This window comes from Ambystoma mexicanum, chromosome 11 (genome assembly GCF_040938575.1).
Source record: "Ambystoma mexicanum isolate Mex_15411 chromosome 11, UKY_AmexF1_1, whole genome shotgun sequence".
Classification (NCBI taxonomy): Eukaryota; Metazoa; Chordata; class Amphibia; order Caudata; family Ambystomatidae; genus Ambystoma; species Ambystoma mexicanum.
This window is the reverse complement of record NC_090934.1, coordinates 481,086,114-481,107,453: the sequence shown is the minus strand read 5'-3', so window position 1 is coordinate 481,107,453 and position 21,340 is coordinate 481,086,114. Positions and strand designations below refer to the sequence as shown.

At 46.4% G+C, this 21,340-nt stretch overlaps 1 protein-coding gene across 1 annotated transcript in view; it reads left to right on the top strand.

The window, feature by feature from the left end:
- Positions 1–21,340, top strand: part of HSD17B12 (hydroxysteroid 17-beta dehydrogenase 12) — a 1,764,331-nt gene that overhangs the window by 351,330 nt on the left and 1,391,661 nt on the right. The window contains exon 3 of the mRNA XM_069623326.1: positions 8,899–8,974. Within this exon, the coding sequence (XP_069479427.1) occupies positions 8,899–8,974 (76 nt within the window). The remainder of the gene's footprint in view (positions 1–8,898; positions 8,975–21,340) is intronic.

Sequence of the window (21,340 nt, the reverse complement as noted above, 5' to 3'; positions counted from 1 at the left end):
CCCACTCGCACACAAAAGGTGACCTGCTTCAAGCGGGATGTAAGGTATCCATCCCTTTCGCAGTGGTCTCAAATGAGATTGGGAAAACAATGTCAACAACTTGAGCCATATCGAAATAGATTAGCCTATCCGTGCTCCTGCCTTCCATCCTGAGATCCTTTTCTGCTGTTGCTCATCGCCACGTATATCTCATAACCAGCCCTCCATATCGGATACTTATCAAGTGTTATCCTTTGGCAACCAGAACTAGTCCCAGGCCCACAACTTAACTTGATCAGCGTAAGATGCAAACTATCTATCGGGTCTTTTGCCAATGAAGGAACAAAACCCTCAGCCGCTATCCTCCCACACTCCAGTTTGCCCACATTGCTGAAGGCAGGAACTTCTCTGCGGTGTCGCCACATCTGCAAAATGTGAGCTAGTGAAATCTCACATCTTGGGCACTCAGGGCTGACCTGCTGGTTAATTTTCCGTACCACCACTGGCATCAACTAAGCCCACATGTATAATGGAGTAGCTTAAATCTATTACCGGGCAACTTCTATGTATGTACACAGGCCTTCCACTGCTCTGTCTCTAAAGGAGTCGCGTAGTTCAGCCCCCTACTTTGTCTATACTTTAACGATGGCATCCATCTGCTCTGGTAACCATGCCCTATAGAATACTGTTTCTCCTTCCCTGCCAACAGTTCTAATGCCACGTTGGTGGGGTGATTTCTGTTCTTAAATCCAGGCCAGGTCTTCCAAAACTCAGCTGCCATGCATACAAAGTTAATAAAGTGTACCTTACCACTGTCATTCCACCCTCTATGATGTGTAGACAGTTTCTTCTGCAATCTTTTGAGGACCTGTCTCCAGATTTACCAGCCAAGTGAGAATCCCGGCCGACGTGCCCCCTCTTCTGTGTTTAGCCACATATGATCTAGAATCAAAATTGGCCATCCCCTCCAACAACTGTGTTCTTTTAAGGTGCTCCAATTGCATGAATCAGACCATATTCCTTTCCCCATCATACCACAGTATATGTTGAAGAAGGACCCATTTACTTCTATAGAAAGGTATACCCACATCCTGCCCCCTGCGGTGGCCTCCAAACTACACAAGTTCTAGTTTTAAATCTTGTGGCAGTCCTAAAGGCGATTTCCCTAAAGGAACAAATCTATTACTGTGGTAATCCAGCATCCGTGATGGATTGCCATAGTAGACGTAGGCAGTTGAAATGTCCCATCTATTTGATCCACTGATCCGAGTGTTTTCTGGAGTTTAACGCCTATTTATTTGAAGTACCGAGCATTGTCCACAATCTATGCCTAGGAGCAAAGCAACGGTCAGAATCCCATTAAAGATACCAGTAACTGGGGCGTGGCTAACTAGCCATGTAAGCGGTTTGGCTCTGCGGAGCTCCTGAGGACCCGACAATTATCCTCAGAGTGCCCGCCGTTTAAATTGCAGAATACTCATCCTAAAAGCAGGCACATTTATAGGGAAGCAAGCTGCGTGCAACGCGCTAAACTGGAGCCGAAACTGAACCATGCTGAAGAAGTTACCCGTGATGAACGAAATGTAATGCTCCAGAGAATGCGTTGACAAAATGGCCGCCCCATCTAACAAAGGACTCGGAGGACTGTGCATTGCGACGCCGTGCGAGCGAAGCTCCACATAGATAATAAGGAGATCTGACACCGGAAAGTGCCAGACAGCGAGTCCAGACGCGCACTGAAAAAAGGGCATGCTGGAAGTTGATGTGCGCCGGCCCCGATCGCACACAGCGGGAAGACCGGAGCTCCCGCACATAGACGCGACCTCGGGCTCCGGCGCATGGAGACATATCCAGAACCACTTGTCAGTACCGGAGTCGGTGCACGCGCGAGCTCCTTGGTAGGGTGGGTTTGCATTGCCCGTATGGAGCCGCTCACAGAACATAGACTGGCAAGAGTGGCGTGGATGACAGCTGTACCTGATAAGGCAGCTGGAGCATCCACAACACAGTGGCCACGGGCTGGCCGCAAACACCGATAAGGACACAGGGCCAAAACAAAAAAGGTTCATACGTGATGAAACGCAGGGAGCGGGACCTGCCAGAAAGCTATGCACTGCAGAACGCACACTGCAAAATGGATTGGAGGGGGAGACGCAGCAGCATAATACGAAAGCCCCAACTGGCGCAGCGCTGGAAGGGACACACGCAGGAACACGAAATGGCAGGGCAGGCATTCAGGTAACTGACGAAGGCGGCCCCACTTCATAATCTAGAAGTAAAACAAACCAAACCAGGCAGTGTCACAAAAGTACAAGACCACGGAGGGCCACTATTTGGGGGACTCAGAAGTACAAGATCATCCAGACAAGACACAGCCAGTGCCTTATACAGAGGGGAAGACACGACTGGGGCATAAGACACTGGAACATCCAGAGGAACCGGAGCCGGCACAAACACAAGGAAGTTGCATTGAACATCACTCTAAAAAAAAAAACACGTGGACAACCACCGACACTTGCTGGGGAGAGACATCCCCCCCGCCCCCCAGAAGAAATAAGGGGCACGGGCAAACTTGGACCCAGGAAGCACGGTCACGGCGGAGCAACCAAGACGAGGCCAGAAAAGGCAGAGGAACCTAGAGACTATAATGGACACCTAAGTATCCTACACCCTCGGAGAAGCATCTCGCCCCCAGCCACCACAGTGGGTAGCCCCCAGACGGAACTTAGCACCGGGCAGGAGAGTGTAAGCACAAATATTGGATACCTTGGTCCCAACCACCTCGAACTGCAACGCTGGGACATACTGCGATGGCATTCAAGCTGCCCAAGACGAAGAGGAAGCGATCCACAATGGAGAACTTTACGAAAACACTGCAAATAACGGAGGGGGCCAGGAACAGAAAGTGCTCAGATGGATACCTCACCAGCACGGAGTGATCCGCAGATTCTAGAGGCTATTGCAGACTTGAAAGTGGTGTGGGAAACTAAACTGGAGGCTGCCGTGACAACACTGAGTCGCTGGAGTTCAAAATTGATGCAGTACAAGTGGACGTTAACCTACTGAGACAGGATGTAAGGACAATAGCGGAACGCACAGGCAAGCTGGAGAAAAGTTAAATCAAACCACACCGCCGCCTGCATGTCGCACGCCTCGGAGATCCACGCATTGCGGCAACAAGTGAGCAACCTGGAAAATAGGGCAGAGGAAGCCGAAGGATGCGCACGAAGAAACAATATATGTATCTTGGGACTCCCGGAGGGGGAGGAAGGATCGAACCCCACTGAGTATATTGAGACCATGCTGTTGCAAGAAATAGGAGGAGCACTCACTCAAGGATTTGTGGTGGAGAGGGCGCATAGAGCTCTGGCAAGAAGGCTCCCCCCCTTGAAGCTCCCCTGAGGCCAATCATTGCCAAGATACTAAATTATCACGATGGGGAGAAGATTCTGGAATACATCCGAAAGGGTGGCACAATACAAAGGTCATCCGCGTCTTTCACCGCATATCCAGACTACACACTCCAGGTGCAAAGACGGCGACTGAATTTTGGAACAGTGAAGAGGAGGCTGCATGAAGCGGGCCACATACATGCTGGTCTTCCTGGCGAAGTTGAAGGTGTTCCACAGAAACAGGGCAATATGTTTTCAGACCCCCGACGATGCAACAGAGTTGCTGGACGCACAGAACTGTCCGGCGGGGACAGACAACCAGAAGTAGAGCAGAACGGAGAAATGATGCAGTGGTTCCAGAGGCTGAGGTGCTGTGTAAACTGTGACATTGGGACTGGATTATAGACCTATGATGCAAGACAATGGCGGGCAGTATTTGATGTGGCATTAGACCGGGAGGCACAGAGCACACAAACTCGTACGCCATTAGGTAGGTTAGTTGGGTGAACAGTAGTGCAGTAACCCCTTGCTGGCCTCCTAGTACCGGCTTAGCCAGGATAGGACCAAATACGGGGTCGCCTGAGATCCAGGGATGGCGCTGGGCAACAGTTGGGGTCGGAACGGGAGGTGGGCGGGAGGGGAGTTGGGGAGCTTCTAGTGGAATTTGTTGGGGAACTAGCATGCACCCACATGCTACTGAGCATGGCACGAAGGACAAGAGAGGTTAGAAGTGGTACAGGTGATGGCTGATGATGGGTAACCTTAAGATAGTAGCCTGTAATGTTAGGGGGCTCAACAGTTAATTAAAGAGGAACAAGATATCTGAGGAGGCACAGGATAGACATTGCCCTATTACAGGAAACCCGCCTCACGAAGGATAAACAGGAGGTGATATGGGGAAAGTGGAAGGGGACTACTATTGGGGCTACATATTCGGCATACGCCAGTGGGGGGGTTATTACCTGGATTGCTCCACATGTACCTTTTCAGTTTACACAGTCCACAGAGGACTCAGACGGGAGGATGGTCGCGATAAGGGGATTGATGGTTAATAAGGAGGTGTGTATTAACACATACGCACCCAACCAAGACACTGTAGCCTAGTTCAAGAACCTGTATGGCAAAGTCAGCCCGTACCTGGGAGGTGTAGTTATATGGGGAGGTGACTTCAACTGCATGCTGGACCCAGGGATGGATAGATCGGATGGGAAACTAAGTAAACCCTCCCCCGCTGCCAGAACATTGAAGACCCTGTTGGGGAAACTACAGCTAGAAGATGTATGGAGGTTACGCCACCCACAAGATAGACATTACTCGCACTACGCAGCCCCACAAAACCTATACACACGGCTGGATTACATGTTCATCCCTTCAGAGATGGCCGGGGAGATGGTGGAAGCAGAATACAAAGCGAGGGTCCTTTCGGACCATTCACGACTGATATTAACATGGCAATACCTGCCCCCCAGAGTGAGGATCCCCACGTGGCGGCTCAGATCTGAGGCATTGAAAGAGTCTTCAGAGAGGACCTGAGGGAGGATATTATAGAATACTTTGAAAAAAACACTGGAATCGTAAAATCGGCAGGCACTCTGTGGGAGGCATTCAAGGTGGTGGTGAGGGGAACAGCCATATCAAAATCCAAAGGGCTCCAAGGTGGCATAATTCGGGAACTACAAAAAGCCGAGAAGGGACTAGAAGCAATCATGAATGAGGGAGACAGCTCCCCGGGGGTCGCCAAAGCCATTAGTAAACTACAGCAAGAATGTGGGGGACACTGGGAGAAACTACGTAACCTAAACTATAAGAAATACATGGAAAGGCAATACACGGGTGGGGACAAGCCAGTGAGGCTGCTGGCATGGCTGTACAAAAAAAGAAACTCGCAGACCAGCCATCAGAGCAATAATGGGGGAGAATGGTCAAATACTAGACACCGAAGAAGGATTGAATGATGGGTTCCTCAAATTCTACCAACAATTGTACCGAGATGTAGAAGGGGGGGGGGGGGAATGGAGCGAGATTGTGGAAACATTAGAAGATCTAGGCTTACCAAAGCTGAGTGCAGAAGAGAGAGAGGACTTGGATGCCCCGTTCACACTGGACAAACTAGAAGCAGTAGTTAAGCAACTACCTACCAGCAAGTCCCCGGGAACCGATGGATTGCCTAGTGAATTTTACAAAATGTATAGTATGGAAATGCTACCCCCAATGCTGTTTATGCTGAATGAGGCATTGGAGGCAGGAAGTTTACGAGAATCCCTTAGAGGCAATCATTATGCCACTTCTCCAGCCCAACAAGCCTAGCACGGACTGCAGGTCATACAGACCGCTATCCATGTTCAATCATGATAGCAGGATTCCCACGGCTGTGTGGAAACGGACTGCGACAAGTCATAGGCAAACTCATACATCCAGACAAGATACGTGCCACATAGAAGCATATCTGACAATCTTAGGAGGCTCCACTGTGTCATAGAACAAACAAAGGGATACGCAAGTAGTAGCAATTGCCTCACTAGACGCGGTGAAGGCCTTTGACTCTGTCAGAAGGCATTGGCTGATGGCTGCCTTGAAAGAATATGGAATAGGGCCTGTGTACCTGAAATGGGTAAAATTGTTGTACAGCTCCCCACTAGCCATAGTCAAGATGGGGGTGACTATTTCGGACAAGTGGCAGCTCGGTAGGGGCACCAGACAGGGCTGCCCTTGATTCCCCCGATGCTAGATATACCATATGGGGTTCCAATGCGAGTATGTACGAGACAACAATGCATAACTGGGAATTTACACTAAGGGGGGACCACATCTTATATCACTGTATGTCGATGATATGCTGCTATACCTGAGATATCAGAGGAAAATCTGCAATATATCTTTGAAGTAATGGAGTAATTTGTGTTGCTCTCCGGGATCGCAGTAAACCCCATGAAGTTGAGCTTGTTCCCCCTGGGTAGATATATAGGGATCTTGCAAGAGAACCTACCAGTATTACAGATACCTTGGGAGACTAGTACCTTTAGATACCTGGGTGTTGATGTTTATCATAAGGTGGAAGACTAACACACAGATAACACGGAGAGGGCAGTAGCAAACTTGGATAAGAGCATGAGATTCTGGGCGAAGCTCCCCCCTGGCCATGGTAGGGAGGGTGGCGCTGTTGAAGATGGTAGCATTGCCCAGGCTACTCACTTTTTTGTGAACATCCCCTATATGATTCTCGAGCGATTCTTTGGTAAATTACAGAGCATATGCATAGGCTTTTTATGGGACAACACAAGGAACAGAATAGCCTTATGGAAATTGCAGAACACGTACGATAGAGTGGGTATACAATTGCCCAACTTGGAGATCTACCACCTGCCCAGCCAATTACAGTATGTGGCTAAATGTCCAGCTGAGTCCAGATTGCTAAGGTCTGAATATGCTCTGTTTTTCCTGAGGGATATGGGTGCCCAGAACTAAGAGGGCGATCGAGCCTGCTGGAACTGGGATTGGGGGTATGGCGTAAGGCTTGTCGGGCCATGGAGAACCCGACTCCATGTTCCCTGCAGATGCTGCTAGTGGCATTGGTGGGAGTGGATGTTCAACTAAGAAAGACGATTTGTAAGCACTGGGAACCGGTGGGCGTCGCAACATTGGGAGACCTGTGGCAAGAGGGGAAGGTTATAGAATGTGATGTGCTGATAGATGAAACTGTACTACACCCGGGGCAATATATTACCTACAGCAGGGTGGTACGGCGGTTGAGAGAATCATGGCCTGAATCGGTGCTTGAAGATCAACCCGACAAAGCCATAGAAACAATCTAGATCATCTCGGATGGAGGACACAATGTCTCCCAAATTTATGAACTCTTGATGTTTAGGGTGGGAAAGGAGGTAACGCAGCTGAAGCGGGCTTGGGAGGAAGAAGTGGGGGCCCCCATGCATGATGGGCTGTGGGAAAGGGCCCAGAGATATCGCAACGTGTCCAGGAATGCAAGGTTGCAGCAGATCCAACTATACGTAACTCGCAGGGCGTATATGACCCCTCAGAGGGTTGCCAGATTTAAGAGTACAGAAACACAAGCATGCCCTAAATGTGGGGAGGTGAATGCTGGGATGGTACACATGTTCTGGGCATGCCCGGAGATTGGGAAATTCTGGGGCGAAATTACCCACCAGTTAACCGAGAAAGGAATCCAGCTAGATGTGGAATCGGTGTGGGCATGTATGGTGGGGGGCTTCACGAGACCTCACAACATGAGACACATAAGCAAACTTAAGGATCTGGCTTACACACTAGCCAAGCGTAGCCTCGCCATGGGTTGGAAAGCGAGCCACCAACCCAAAATAGAGGTGTGGTGGCATGATCTCCAGAAATGGGCAGAGGCGGAAACAGCAGTATGGTATGAGGCGACCAATAGGGGAGAGGAGGAAGAAACGGAAACTCTGATGGCCTGGAGACTTTGTATCCCGGGAGGAGTCCTGTTCATTTGGCCAACCTTGGGTGGACCCATACAGTGTAGCTACTGAGGAAGGTGAACCTCTAGAAGACACTAAAGCGGAGGACGTGGGAGAGTGAGCTCGAGTTAAGGGGGGAGGGTAAAGGGAGAACAGTGGCCACTTTGTGGTAATGTATCTGACGCTTGACAACTGACATGCACCGTTGGATTGTTTTTGTTGACTGTTGTTGTTATAATCAATAATAAAAATGGTTTAAATAAAGATACCAGTAACTCCTACGATACCTAACCTTGTTTCTACAAATCAATCCTTTTCTGCAGTGGCACAGGGTTGAGCAACCGGATTAGCACCTCATGGGCATACTTGGAGGAAAATGACCACTAATTATGCCCTCTATCCTTCAGTTTAGCATACAAGCTAAAACGATTTTTCAGCAATTTGACACAGGTCTTTCGGATCACTAGGTGTAATAGTATATTTTACTTTTCTTAAACCCCAATCAGTACCTGTTCAGCCATAACCCAGCCAAAATCTGTCCCATTTCCATCAGCCTCTGCTGCTAGTACCTCCTTCGACTAACAGTTTCAGTAGCACAACAAACCCCCTGCCTTTGCAACCCAACACCCAACTCACTTAATACAATTGTTTCACATTAATTTGGACTTGAGCCCAATTCCTGCATCCACACACCTGTTCTGCCCTCCCTAACCCCAGCTGCACAGACCAGGGATTAAGGCCATTACTGAAGTTAGACTATCCATAATGGTGAGATCTACAAAAAGGATTGAGGCAGAATGCTGATGTTCTTGCAGAATAGATTTGCAGAATGAGGGTGAGCTAAGTGTCCCTATAGACACTTATTTTCCTAACTTCTTCGGTTGTGGAGGACTGACTGGGCCAGGTTGGAGTGTGTGAAGGGCAAAGCAGGATTTGATCTTCCCCAAATACCCTACTCTGTGTAACTTCAAGTTCTATACTACATTTTGCATACAATGATTGGCTGTATCATGTATAACTATATAAACTGAAGTGACTGCACTGTGGCACTAATTGTGTTGAGTTTGTTTTTGTATCTCCAGTTGGCAAGGCGTGGGATGAAAATCGTTCTAGTCAGCAGATCACAGGAGAAACTAGACCAGGTTGCCCGTGAGATTGGTGAGTTTGCCACCTCTTATTGGATTTGCTTTACATGAATGAAGGGATGTCAGTTAAGGGGCATCTTTTATTTTATCAGTGGATCAAGATAGTCCCAGACCCATGTTTGATCTTTTGTCCTTGGTCCGAGAGGGATACCCTGGTACTGACAAACACCCAAGAGGTGGGACTAAAGTGGCTCCTTAACGTTATTGCAGCGTCCCATGATTTTTGTCACCATTGTTCCTCGTACTTCCTTTGTTGTCCTATACCTGTCTGGGGAATTCACATTGTGCATTTGTTCATTTATCTGCTAGTTACTCATTCCGTTTGTGATTTACCTTTTATACAAAACCCATTCAAAAGAATACTGCCTTTTTTCAAAGATGCATCCATTTCAAGAGATTACCCTGAAAGCATGCTCCAATCCTGTGATTCATGTAAACTGGGAGGCTCTTTGGGAAAGACACATTTCTTAATGTAGGTCAAGTTCAGCTCATTAGTTGAAAACATGAAGTTTGTCTTGGCACCCATTTTAAAAGTAGTGCATCTTGTAATTGTCAAATGTGTGCTGGCTTCCAACAATACAAGTTATTTGCTGCAGTTGTTACAATGCTTGTTGAACTTATGTGGGCGGAGCTGTAGTAGTCATCTACTTGTATTTCTAGATTGTTGCTATGACTTGACGTCACCACCAACATACTCAGGACAGTGGATATTTCTGTCTTGATGCCTGAGGTATAACAAAGTTTCCTGGATATTTCGTTTCAGGCATGCAATTTATTTTCAAATGACTTTTTTGAGACTTCTCCATCCTGTCTTCTTTACAAATGGGTTAAGGACAAAGCTCTCTGCTGCAAAGCAGATTAAAGAAAAAGTAAAGCAGCCGGGGTGCATGCCTGTCCTCAATTGTGCATGTACAACAGCCATACTCGTGCTATCTGGGGGTCAAACTGTCCGGACAGGAGCACTCCCGCTGTTTGCACTTACTGTTTCGTAAAACGTGTCCTTCCAAATTTTAGTTGATACTCTTACCGTTTCCATGCTAGATTAGCATTGATTCCAATCCTGTTTGTCATGTCAGCTGTTCTTCTCCTTCAGTCCTGCACTCTGTTTAACTTCAATGTCTGGGCCCAGAAAACGTAATCACTGTTTGCATTTATGGCTCTGCTAACATCAGGAAATCTATTCAAGTGAATCATCCTTTTGGTGCAGAGGGAATTAACAAGAAGGTTAATTCCATGCTGTTCCTTTTTAAACCAGGATCCCTGTGCTTGTGATAGTCCCAGGACTTTGCACCAGGATGGAAAAACCTGCCTTTTTCATCTTTGCAACTCCAGGGGAAACCCTAAAAGGCCTTGCTCTGGGCCTAATCCCCACCCTTGTCTGCTGTCACCTACCTTTGGGGTTCTAAACTTGGGTCTTCTATAATGGGGGGTCCTATGCAGGATTTAATCCAGACAACACGTCTGAGGTGCTCTGTTGGGAGCATAACCATGGTCGTGTACCAGACATACCTACTGTCTTTGCAGTTGTCTCCTGATCTTTGGTACAACCAAGGCCTAAAATACTTGATGGGCACATGTACTTTAAACCCAGTCCCAATTCTGTTTGTGTATAGTGTTGAGACTGATTTTCTATACTCTGTCCTGCTACACAATGGGAATCACAGATTACACTTTGGCAGGATGTATAAAAATAAATTTCTCCAGCATTAGATTTATCATGGATTCACATGCTTTGCACATTCCCTATCAGGCTGGGAATCCCCGGGTTAATTTAATTTAGTACTTTCCCTATGGAAAAACCTTTGACACTTTAGTGTCCCATCGACTATGTGGGTGCTTTTGGTCCCTAGAAGTAGGACGTTGGTGTATAGCTCCGCTCCAGCAACATCCCCTCAGATTTCAACCGTCTTTCTAGCTGGTGGGATTCATTCAGTTCTTCTCGTCACTGAGAAATTATTATATACAAAAAATGTCTTCTATACAGTATATCCGGAGCAACTGACGACTCTTCTACGGTGTATGCTACGAACATAGACCGTTGGTGCTAATAAATACTTGTTCAGGGCATGTGGGACGTGCGCCTTGAAAAACGCCTATGAAGGTGACGGGCACGTAGACTGCATATACTGTGTATATCTTAACCATTTCTCCGACTAATGTTAAATCTGTCAGGGTTTTTCTTAGGAAACCCTCACGGACTTGAAGCGTCGACTGGTTTTTTGGCTAAACGAAGGGGCATACCCAGCATCTGAGGCGGGCTTGTCAAAGAGTGGGAGAGCTACCACCCCCTCCCTCTGATGTCTGTTCCCAATCAAGCCACAGGTCCAGTTCAAAGGAACAACTTATGTAAAAACAAATGGGTGAGACAAAATCGTCGACGGGCGATTAAACTGCCACACAACCCCAGTCTCCTACTAAAAAGAAGCCGGTTATCAGCAAAGGTTCAGGCCATGTGTAAACAGTTGTCGAAAAATCTATTGACGAAAGAGATGACGGCCAAAACTATTCCATCGTCGCCAAAGCAGACGAATAAGGGCTCATACCTGTCAGTCGACCTCCCATTTGTCGAACATCCTCTTTGACGAAAGACAGCCAGAAGACCAAAAACGTCCATGAGACCCCACCCTTGTCGATGAAGAACCACTCGGCAGTTTCGTACTTCCAGAGAGGGGCATAGATCCTCGTCCGAACAAGAGTCCAGAAGACATCCTCTGATGAAATCGGGACATCGCTTGTCGACGACCCACTCGATGCCGACAAAACGAAAATCTCCTGGGAGTGTAGCAGTACGCACATACCCTCTGCCCCCCCCCACCCCAAATCAAGTTCTGCCACAGACCATCCCGAACATATTCTACAGCTACAAAAGGAAAATATACTATCCTGCAGTAAAGGAATACTGAACTCCAACGGAGGAACAAACGGAGCCCAGCTAACTCCCTCTAGGTGTCACTCATAGATACACCAAAATCATGCCTGATGAAATCCTACAACATGACAACTTCTGACTTTGAAACTCCTAGGGAGGAGTGCCCAGGTGTCAGATTTGCATTCTGAAGAATGCACGGCGATCCAACCCGATGCACAGGAAAGTTCTTCCATTCAGCTCCAATCAAGAGGTAAAGGAACACCAGTAAGACTACAAAGTGTACCACTTGGCCTTCCATCTGCACCGTCGGGAACAGGAGGTATGATGCCAACATACCCTCTTATAAATTCAGTCTCTACTGTCCCTGCAAGTACTTTCAACTCTGAAGTATATTGGGGTAACTCAATGCTAGCCTTTCACCTCCTCAGCCTCCAAGGATTGCCCAATACAGGAGAAAGCAGGTAACACCAGGTTAGCAAGCAGTACAAGTAAGATCACGGGCACTCGTCGGGGACCACGCCAAATGCTTATGTTCGGTACGCAGGTCTCAGTCCCCACCCAGGCCTCCACCTCCAAAAAGATAGTCTGCTAATAGGCGAACGAGAAGGGGAGTTAGTGGCTACAGACCAGGACACAGGTCCAAGGGACACAAGCTCTTCCACCGCTTCTAACTCTCCTCACCAAGATGATACGTGGTATACAGATGACGCAGACCAGGAAACGCAATGTAGTCCAGCACAACCTTCTCCACCAGATGACATTAGTGCTTTCCACGCCATGGTTTCAAAGGCGTGCCAAGAGTTTGGGCTGACTCGAGCAGAGAAAGTCTTTTCTTTTTGATCTTATGGGTAAGCACTGAAAAGCAGTATTTGCAAAACCCATTCTAGATCACCTCTGGCAAGAGAGGTTGTGAACCCTGAAACATCTTTTGAACCTGCAGTAAAAGGAAGACTAGACCAGAAATTCAAGGCACCGGACACAACCCCAAAATGTCTAACCTCTCAAACCTCACCAGAGTCGGTAGTATCGGCAGCAAGTCCCAAAGCAAGTTCACAAAACAAATGCGCTATGCCCCCGGAGAACGAGGGCAGGAAATTGATGCTTTCGGCAAGAAAGGACTAACTATAGGGGCAACTACAGTTAAAGCGGCCAACACCATGGCGATAGTGGCTCGCTAAGACCTCAAAAGGTGGCACCGGTGGGCTCCCATCTGGAAGCATTTGCCAGAACAGTGAAAGGAGGCCATGACAATTGTATGTGAGGGCAAGGAGGCCACAAACCATGGTATTGACATTGTAGTGGACCGCGCAGAGACCGGATTTAAGCAGATTGGTAATTGGGTTGTCTTTGGAAGACGAGGATGGCTATGCTGCACTGGCTTTAGGCAGGCGGTGCAACATAAGGTCGTTGACATGCCATTCGAGGGAGAGAATGTTTTTGGCGACAAAATCGATGAGGCCCTTAAGGCAATGAAGGCAGACCCGATACTGCTCGATCATTAACTGCCGTACCGGGCAGAATGTCTTTTTGTTCCTTTCAGGGGAGCCTCCGGTCAAATTAAGTTGTCTTCCACAATAGACGGCAAGCGCTATGGAAGATCTGGCTATTACTCCCAGGGATATAGAATGAACTACCAGTCCTCCCAACGCAGCAGGGATTACCGCCAACCACAACACAAACGCGGCTCGGCCACCGCGCAGAAAGGTCGGAAGAACAAAGCCCAACAATGACTGACTCAAAGGCGCACCAGTCGGAGGAAATGTGGGGGCTTCATTTCGACAGGTGACTAGCAATTACAAAGAACAGATGGGTGCTGAATGCCATCCAACATGGCCATCTGTTGGAATTCAAACGCACATAGAAACCCTGGTCTCCCGTAACGGTGTCACATCCGCTCCATTAATTGGGCAATAGAAAGAGTTCCTCCTCCCTCGGGGGAGGGAGGGGGGAGTATACTCGAGATACTTGGTAGTGAACAAGCTAGACGGGAAGTGGGTTCAATCTTGGACTTAAGAAAATTAAACAAACATCAAGAAACAAAAGTTCAAAATGTTCATACTACAAGACGTCATAAAGGCTGTATAGCCTCACGAGTATCTAGCGGATTTAGACTTGAAAGATTACTTTCACATCCCAATACACCTGAGGCATGGATAGTATCTCAGATTCAAGGTCGGCAAAAGTCCTTAACCGTTCCAAGTCTTCCATTCGGCCTCAAATCAGCCCCAAGGACTTTTACCAAATGCCTAGCACCAGTGGCAGCTTTGCTCAAAAACAAGGGCACCACATCTACCCATACCTAGACAACTGGTTGGTCAGAGGACCAACACATCAAACGGCGACTTTGCTGACGCAGACAGAAAACCTACTCCAACAATTGGAATTTGCAATCAACATCACCATATCTTGCTTAGTGCCATCGAAACATTTGGTATGCATGGGTGCACACTTTTACACAGAACAGGGCCTAGTCAGATCCTCAGATTAATAACCCTGCCATGGCCTTTCACCCCAAAGAAATCCCGGTGCGCAAATACATGGCTCTTCTGGGAACCATGTCGTCCTGTGTTCCACTAATACCCAGTTGCAGGCTACACATGCGACTTATCCAGCGATTTCTAGCTACTAGATGGTCGCAGACACAGGGTTCCTTGGGAGACCAGATGATCATCGCCCCTGCACTCTGTCACTGAAATGGTGTGCATTCCTCGACAACATCTTGAAAGGGGTGCCACTACTAGACTGATGTCTCCTTGGCAAGTTGGGCAGCTCACCTAGGCAGACACCAGGTCAAAGGCTTGTGGACTCCTGAAGAATCCACCCTACACATAAATGTCCTGGTGCTGCGAGAGGTCGATTGGGCCCTAAAATAATTTCTTCTACTGATCCAAAATTCAGTAGTGCGGATCCTCGCACAACCCAAAATTCAGTAGTGCGGATCCTTGCACTACCACCACAATGTTTTACCTGTGCAAGCAGGGAGGAACAAGTTCAAACACCTTGCCTCAGGAAGCTCAAACCATTTGTGTGGCTACTGATCACACCGAATTCGGTCACCTAGATATTCCGCAGGAATGCCAGCGCATACTAGCGGCAGCTAAGGCCCCTTCCACTAACAACTCCTACAACCAGAAGTGGAAAAAGTTCTGTGCATGGTGTTTGCAGCAGTCCAACCTGCCACCACTGGCCATACGACCACAACAGGTTCCTCCCTATTTACTAAAGCTTGCAAAGGAAGGTCTTGCAATCTCCTCCATAAAAGTGCACCTGGCAGCAATCTCTAGGTTCACCAGAAAGAAGAAAACCTCCTCTACAGCAACGGGTTGCTCAAGCACATCCAAAACGGGCTTGTTTGTGTTTTTCCACCGAAGAAAAGAATACCACCAGTGTGGAGCTTAAATCTGGTCCTAGCCAGCATCATGAAGCCCCCTTTTGAACCTCTCTTCGGTGCACATCAAGTTTGTGACCTAAAAAGTGGCTATTACATCCTCAGACTAGTCTCTGAACTACAGGCTTTAGTGGACCCCCTGTATCTCCGATTTGCAAGGGACAAGGTAATCCTCTCCACTAATCCCAGTTTTATCCTGAAAGTGCCATCTGAATTCTATAAGAATGCAACTGTCATGTTAACCAAATTCTTCCAGAACGACAACTCCTGAGCAAAGCGAGCATTGCACTCCCTGGACGTAAAAAGGGTGTTAAAATACTATCTGGCATGAAAGATACCAACGCTGGAGAAATGGAGTTACAGGTAAAAAACGACTCCCCTATCGTTTATTGACCAAACACTATAGCAAAATTACTTTTTAGTTATCACACACTAGAAAAATAGATTATGTATATACTTTCACTTATCAGAGGGCATCATATACATCACAAACTCCTGGAAAGGTTATATTATGCACTTTAGGTCCACAACTTCAAAAGTTAGATCCCTAACTTAAAAAAACCAGCCCTAAGTTGTCTCGGGCCTTTTGCCCAATAGTTCAGGCAAGTTCCACAGATTCTGTAAGGCAGGAAAGAATGCAGGTAGGGTCTCTCGGAGTCCAAGTTAAACTAGCTAACAGAAGTAGCCCCAACTTTCAGAAGTCTTGCGTGAGCAAGCAATGGCAAAGACAATATTGTTAGAATAAGTTTATTATAAAGCAAGCACACTTCTAATGGGAGTTTTGGGAGCAGTTAAGAACCACTGTAACTTAACCCCTGTACTCCGATTCTTCCCAAGATTTGGCAGGTCGATAGAAGAATGTCTGAACTCCCTTTTCCTGCCATTCGCCTCTGCCCTTGATTCACAGGGGTTGCAGGTTCTAGTAGCTCTCCGATTGGTGTCTTTGGCTGGTGCCAGGACTCTCGAGGGAAGAACGTGGTAGAAAACGATGCAGCACCTCTCTCAGGACTGGCCTTGATGCAGGTAAGCAATTTCAGACGCTGGTCACTGCAGCATGTCAATGCAAAGAGACTGAACTGCCATGGTCAGACTCCCTGCTATCTCGGGTCCCCTTGAGGCTACGATCCTGGAATTCCGCAGAGGTGAGTCTTGTACGGCAAGATGAGGATCCCCAAAGTTCCAGGCCCCTGCGTGGAACGGCGGCATCTGCAGAGCGGTAGCCCAAACTGAGCTGGTCAGCCACTGGTTGGCCCAGGGACACTTCCAACAGCTCCTCCTCGCAGGGCACTGTGCAGGTGTCTGGAATGGATGTTATCTTAACTCCCCGGGTTGCAGCTCCTTCGCAGGACTGCTAAAGATCTTCAGCAAGACGGGGCTCCTCCAGCACAGCAGCAGAAGTTGGCAGCCAGGCCTCCTTCCGGTGGGTCTCCGTTTTCTTTGCAGGTCTCACAGGTGGATAGAAGTCTTAGCTCCTTCAGGTTTCTCCAGGATCTCTGAAGAATGGGTGCAGGGGTCCTCTTATCCTAAAAGCCAGGTAAGAGCCTAAACTCCCAATAGCAACATGCACGCACGGGACCACTCATGCATATGGATTGGACATACGGACACCAGTTTGTGTATTGGGATCAGACAGCCCCGACCCACATCTTGCCATCAAACACACACAGCCCTCCAGTAGCCCGCCAAAAGTTTCTGCTTTCCCAGGCATTGGAAGTCATTATGAGGATTTTCCTGTCCTCACAAGCCAGGAAGAAGGCTAAAAAGAAGATTGCCAAAGGACAAGTGAAAAATCCTGTGGCACGGCCATGTACGACCAGTAGCCACAGTTAATAGCCAAGTCCCAACAAATGGGAAAATGTCACTGCTGCCACCAGCTTATCCTTTAGCACACCTAGAGTAACCAAAAATCTTCTTAGTGTTAGTATAGGGCAAAACAAAAAGTGCACCCCACTGTACTGCAGTGTAAGTGGCATTGTACAATAATAAAAAGTAAACACAAGTGATTCAAAAGTAACCACCAGTAGCAACACAGTAACACCACTAAGGCAAATGTTTCTCAGTACTGACAGCCTAAAGGACGTCAGTTTCCCCATAACCTATGAGCAAAAGCTAGTGCAGTGAAGCTTAAGACTTCACTGTACTGCAAAAAGAGCAGGTCGGCATCAAAAATAAAAGCAGAATGTTTGGGGGTCCATAAAGATGGATGGGAAGGTGCAGTAAAGAGAAGTCTATCTTAACATGTAGGACTTGCCTGAAGAAGCTTTGGATGCCCTGTTTTGCAGTTTATTTTTAAAATTTCATATCAGCAAAATAGTCAGTCCTCACCTTAGCCTTGGTTTTGCAGAATTTATGTGGGTCTCATGTTCTGTGTGGAAGCCAGGATGTGTCCTGAAGCCGCGGCTGAATCCAGATGGTGGGCTAACCTAGAGATCAACTCGGAGATCCTAAATATTGTAGATCCAGGTCAGTGGATGGTTTGAGACCTTCAACTGCTTGCTCAAGGGTTCACCCGCAGAAGACCTTCCTACTGAGAAGCCAATGTCTTCTCATTCATAGTGTAACTTGCATGCTTTGTCTGGGACTGTCATTTTCTGTTTGGAAAGGGAAGAGCAAGGAATAGCTTCACGCGGGGGCTTGAGTTTGTGTATCAATTAACCACCTATAATAAACACCTGTGAAACTCACCTGTCAATCAAGCTTTATAACTTTGGTGATGATGCTGATTAGCGGTGGCACCCTTGGTGAGATTTGCTTCTGAAGAGTTGCTTGGAAGATGCCATTGGCAGTGTCAACTTGGAAGAAGTTTGCCTCTATAAAGCTATGTCTTTACCATTCCGTGTGCCATGGAATGGGTGCCTCCACGGATGTGTGGGTCTTTGTAAATCTTAGGCAACTAAACCATAACATGCTATTTGATAATCCCCCCCCTTCTTTCCAACATGAATGGTGCAATCCTCACTTATTTGACAGTCCTACTAACCAATCACACACCAAACTTGGCCAAGACAATTTATGTGATTTGCCACTAAAGATCGTGTTTTTTCTAATGATGAGAAGCTCATTGAACTGAGGACTACACCCAAAGCCGCATTTTATCGGGATAATGCCAATCTAGCTGCGGAAGTCAGAGAATTTTAAAATCTTTTTGCAGTTTGTTTTTAGTCCATTAATACAACTTTCACTTAGCGCTGGCTGTTTTTCATATTCACCGACAATCTTCCTTGTTTCTCCTTTGTTGAATCCTGCTAATTTGGATGTGGAGTGGATCTCGCTATAGATCAGTGTTTTCCTTATCTTGGCAAGTTTGAGTGTGAGATCTCTGACAAATTAAATCATTGGATTGGTGGAATCAAAATCGGCTAGCACTGTCTCAGTCCAGTTTCTTGGCTGGGTGTAGTACTGAAACAGCCACCTTACACATTAGACTAAGTTTATAAAATGTTGGTTGACGGCTCTTGTTTGTTGATTTTACTCAACCTCCCTGCATTAAATAAGATCGACCATGAACAACTCCTTGGGATTCTGTCTAATCATGAGGGGATTGGAGTCAAGGTTTTGAATTAGTTTCGATCTTCAGTGTCGGACAGCAGTTGGTTGTTAAGGTTGTCCATTGTTCTGACCCATTTATGGTTCCATTTGGTGTTCCTCGGGGGTCAATATTTATCTCCTTTGCTTTTTATTATATATATATATATATATGGAGGCTTTGGGCAATAAAGCTGTGGGTGGTGTAAGGGATCAAGAGTAAGACTATGACACAGTGGCATGTTTGTTTGCTATATACTTTTATTTCTCAAAACAAGTAGAGGGTCGCAGAAATCCTGTCTATCCCTAACCTAAGATGGGGTTCTCTGCCTCAACATAACTGAGCATCTGCATCGGGATGTTAAAAGACTGCACTCCCTCCTGTGTCCAAAATCCCTAATCTGACCCTTAAAGTGCCACAAAGTTTCACTATTGAACAAAAGTGGGGCTCCTTCCCGTGCTGATCTTCCCTTTTTAAGGCTTTGCTTTACAAGTTCAACGAGAAAGACTTCTCCCTTGAGCTGCTCTTTCTTTAGGCCTTCATGCTTTTTAAAGATAAATTCCTCTTTTCCCTTGTAGTCCTTCAACACTTTGTGTTCACAATCTTAAATGATTTGAAATTTTCCATGAGTTTTTTTTACACACCTGGTGCTCTTTAGTTCATAATTTCAAGGGGCTTGGCCTTCCCTTGCATCACCCTTTAAATTCACAATTCCTTTTAATAGTTTGTCTCACTCGCTTTACCACTCATTTTCTGAGGTCATAGTGCTACCATCCTCCACCGATTGTTACTGTGTCCCTTGTATACTCTCCTGCCAGAGTATTTACTCCTCTTACAGATACCAAAAAAAGGTATAATTCTTCCCTTTTATGTATTGTTTGACACTTTTCCCAACTTCAGGTTCACTTCCTTCCCACTCCTGGTTTACTCTCCTGCCAGGATGTCACTTTTTCACAAAGCTCACTTCTCGAGGTTTTGAGCCTGAGACTCTATTTGCCTGGTTCACTTACCTGCCAGGGCGTTTCCATTCGCCAACGACTTTCTTTGTCATCCACAAAACAATCTTTTCATAATATTGGGTCACTGACCCTTTCACATTAGTTTGTTTCTGCTTTCACTTCTTGCTTCAGAAATGGGGTCCTTCCCCTTTTGGGTGAGGATCGAGGAGGCAATGACTGCAATGTTGGTGACAAGTGGACCTATACACCGGAGCTCTGGCTCCTAGCTCTTGAAAATCAATAAAGTTACAATATATATATATATATATATATATATATATATATATATATATATATATATATATATATATATATATATATATATATATATATATATATATATATATATATATATATATATATATATATATATATATATATATATATATATATATATATATATATATATATATATATATATATATATATATATATATATATATATATATATATATGGTCCTCAACCCTTTCCCAGCACTGTTCGCACTCACACCAATTCCTGTTTTGAAACTTTGGGTCACCAACTCTTTTCTAATATGCTTGCATCCGCATCAACTTCTTCAATGGTGTTACTTAACACAACATTCACCTACATGCGCTCTGGTAACCCATTGGTTTTCTCTGGTCTTACCGGTTGACTTCGGTGTTTCTCGTGTCCTCCCTTCTCTGGTGTCTTCAGTTCGCTGACTCAGCGTGCTTCCCGTGAGCCGTTGAGCTATTGCTTTGCTCTCTTCTGCTGCACACAGCACCCGTTGCTGTGGACCCTCAAGCGGTAAAATTCCTTTGGTTCCCCACTCCTGCACGCCGTTCGTGTCTGCCTCAGCGCTACTTCTGATGGTATGTCTTCGGCATTCTGACCAACATCAGAAGAAATCACCAACAGAGCTAGCCTCTGCCTCTTTCTTAGTACTGCTGTGTCAACATTAAACTTCCCGGCATGGTGTAGCGCTTTCCAAAGACTAGAACGCTGCGTTGGCTTACTGCTTCTGTTGATCTTCATTTCTCCATCCCTCTCACTCGTCTCAGTACTAAAACCGGGTTGGGGGTGGGCACATATAGTGTGACACTGCAGTTACCTGGGATTTCTTCATCTATACCACAATAAGCCATGTATGTATGTTGCAGAAGCATATACGTGTCATTGGGAATTGACTGCAAGACTATTTTGATCTAGTATTCTTCCCTCCCTCTGGAGTTTGTCTTCCCTACGTGGTCTTTCCTCAGACAGCCACTCCCAGGGTCAGTTTGGTAGCTTCAGCCTTTCGCTGGCTACGTAAGGGAATCTTCCCTCCAGAGACTCGGACGATGGCGCCAAATTCGTCATAGTGGCTATGCATCAGTATGCAAATGACACCCAACTGTATGTATAATACACCAGGTTTCCCCGAAAAATCAGATCCAGGAAAAAGCATATGCATAAACTAAAGACAATTTTCTTTGTGTAGTTAAACATTTTGCAAATGCTTAATGATCAAAACCGCTTCAACTGCATATAACGGCCTATATCTCAATTAAAGTGTCAAGTTTATTTCAGAAACCACATATTCACATAAAAATCATAACGCAGTGAATACACCAATACAAAAATATAACCCTGA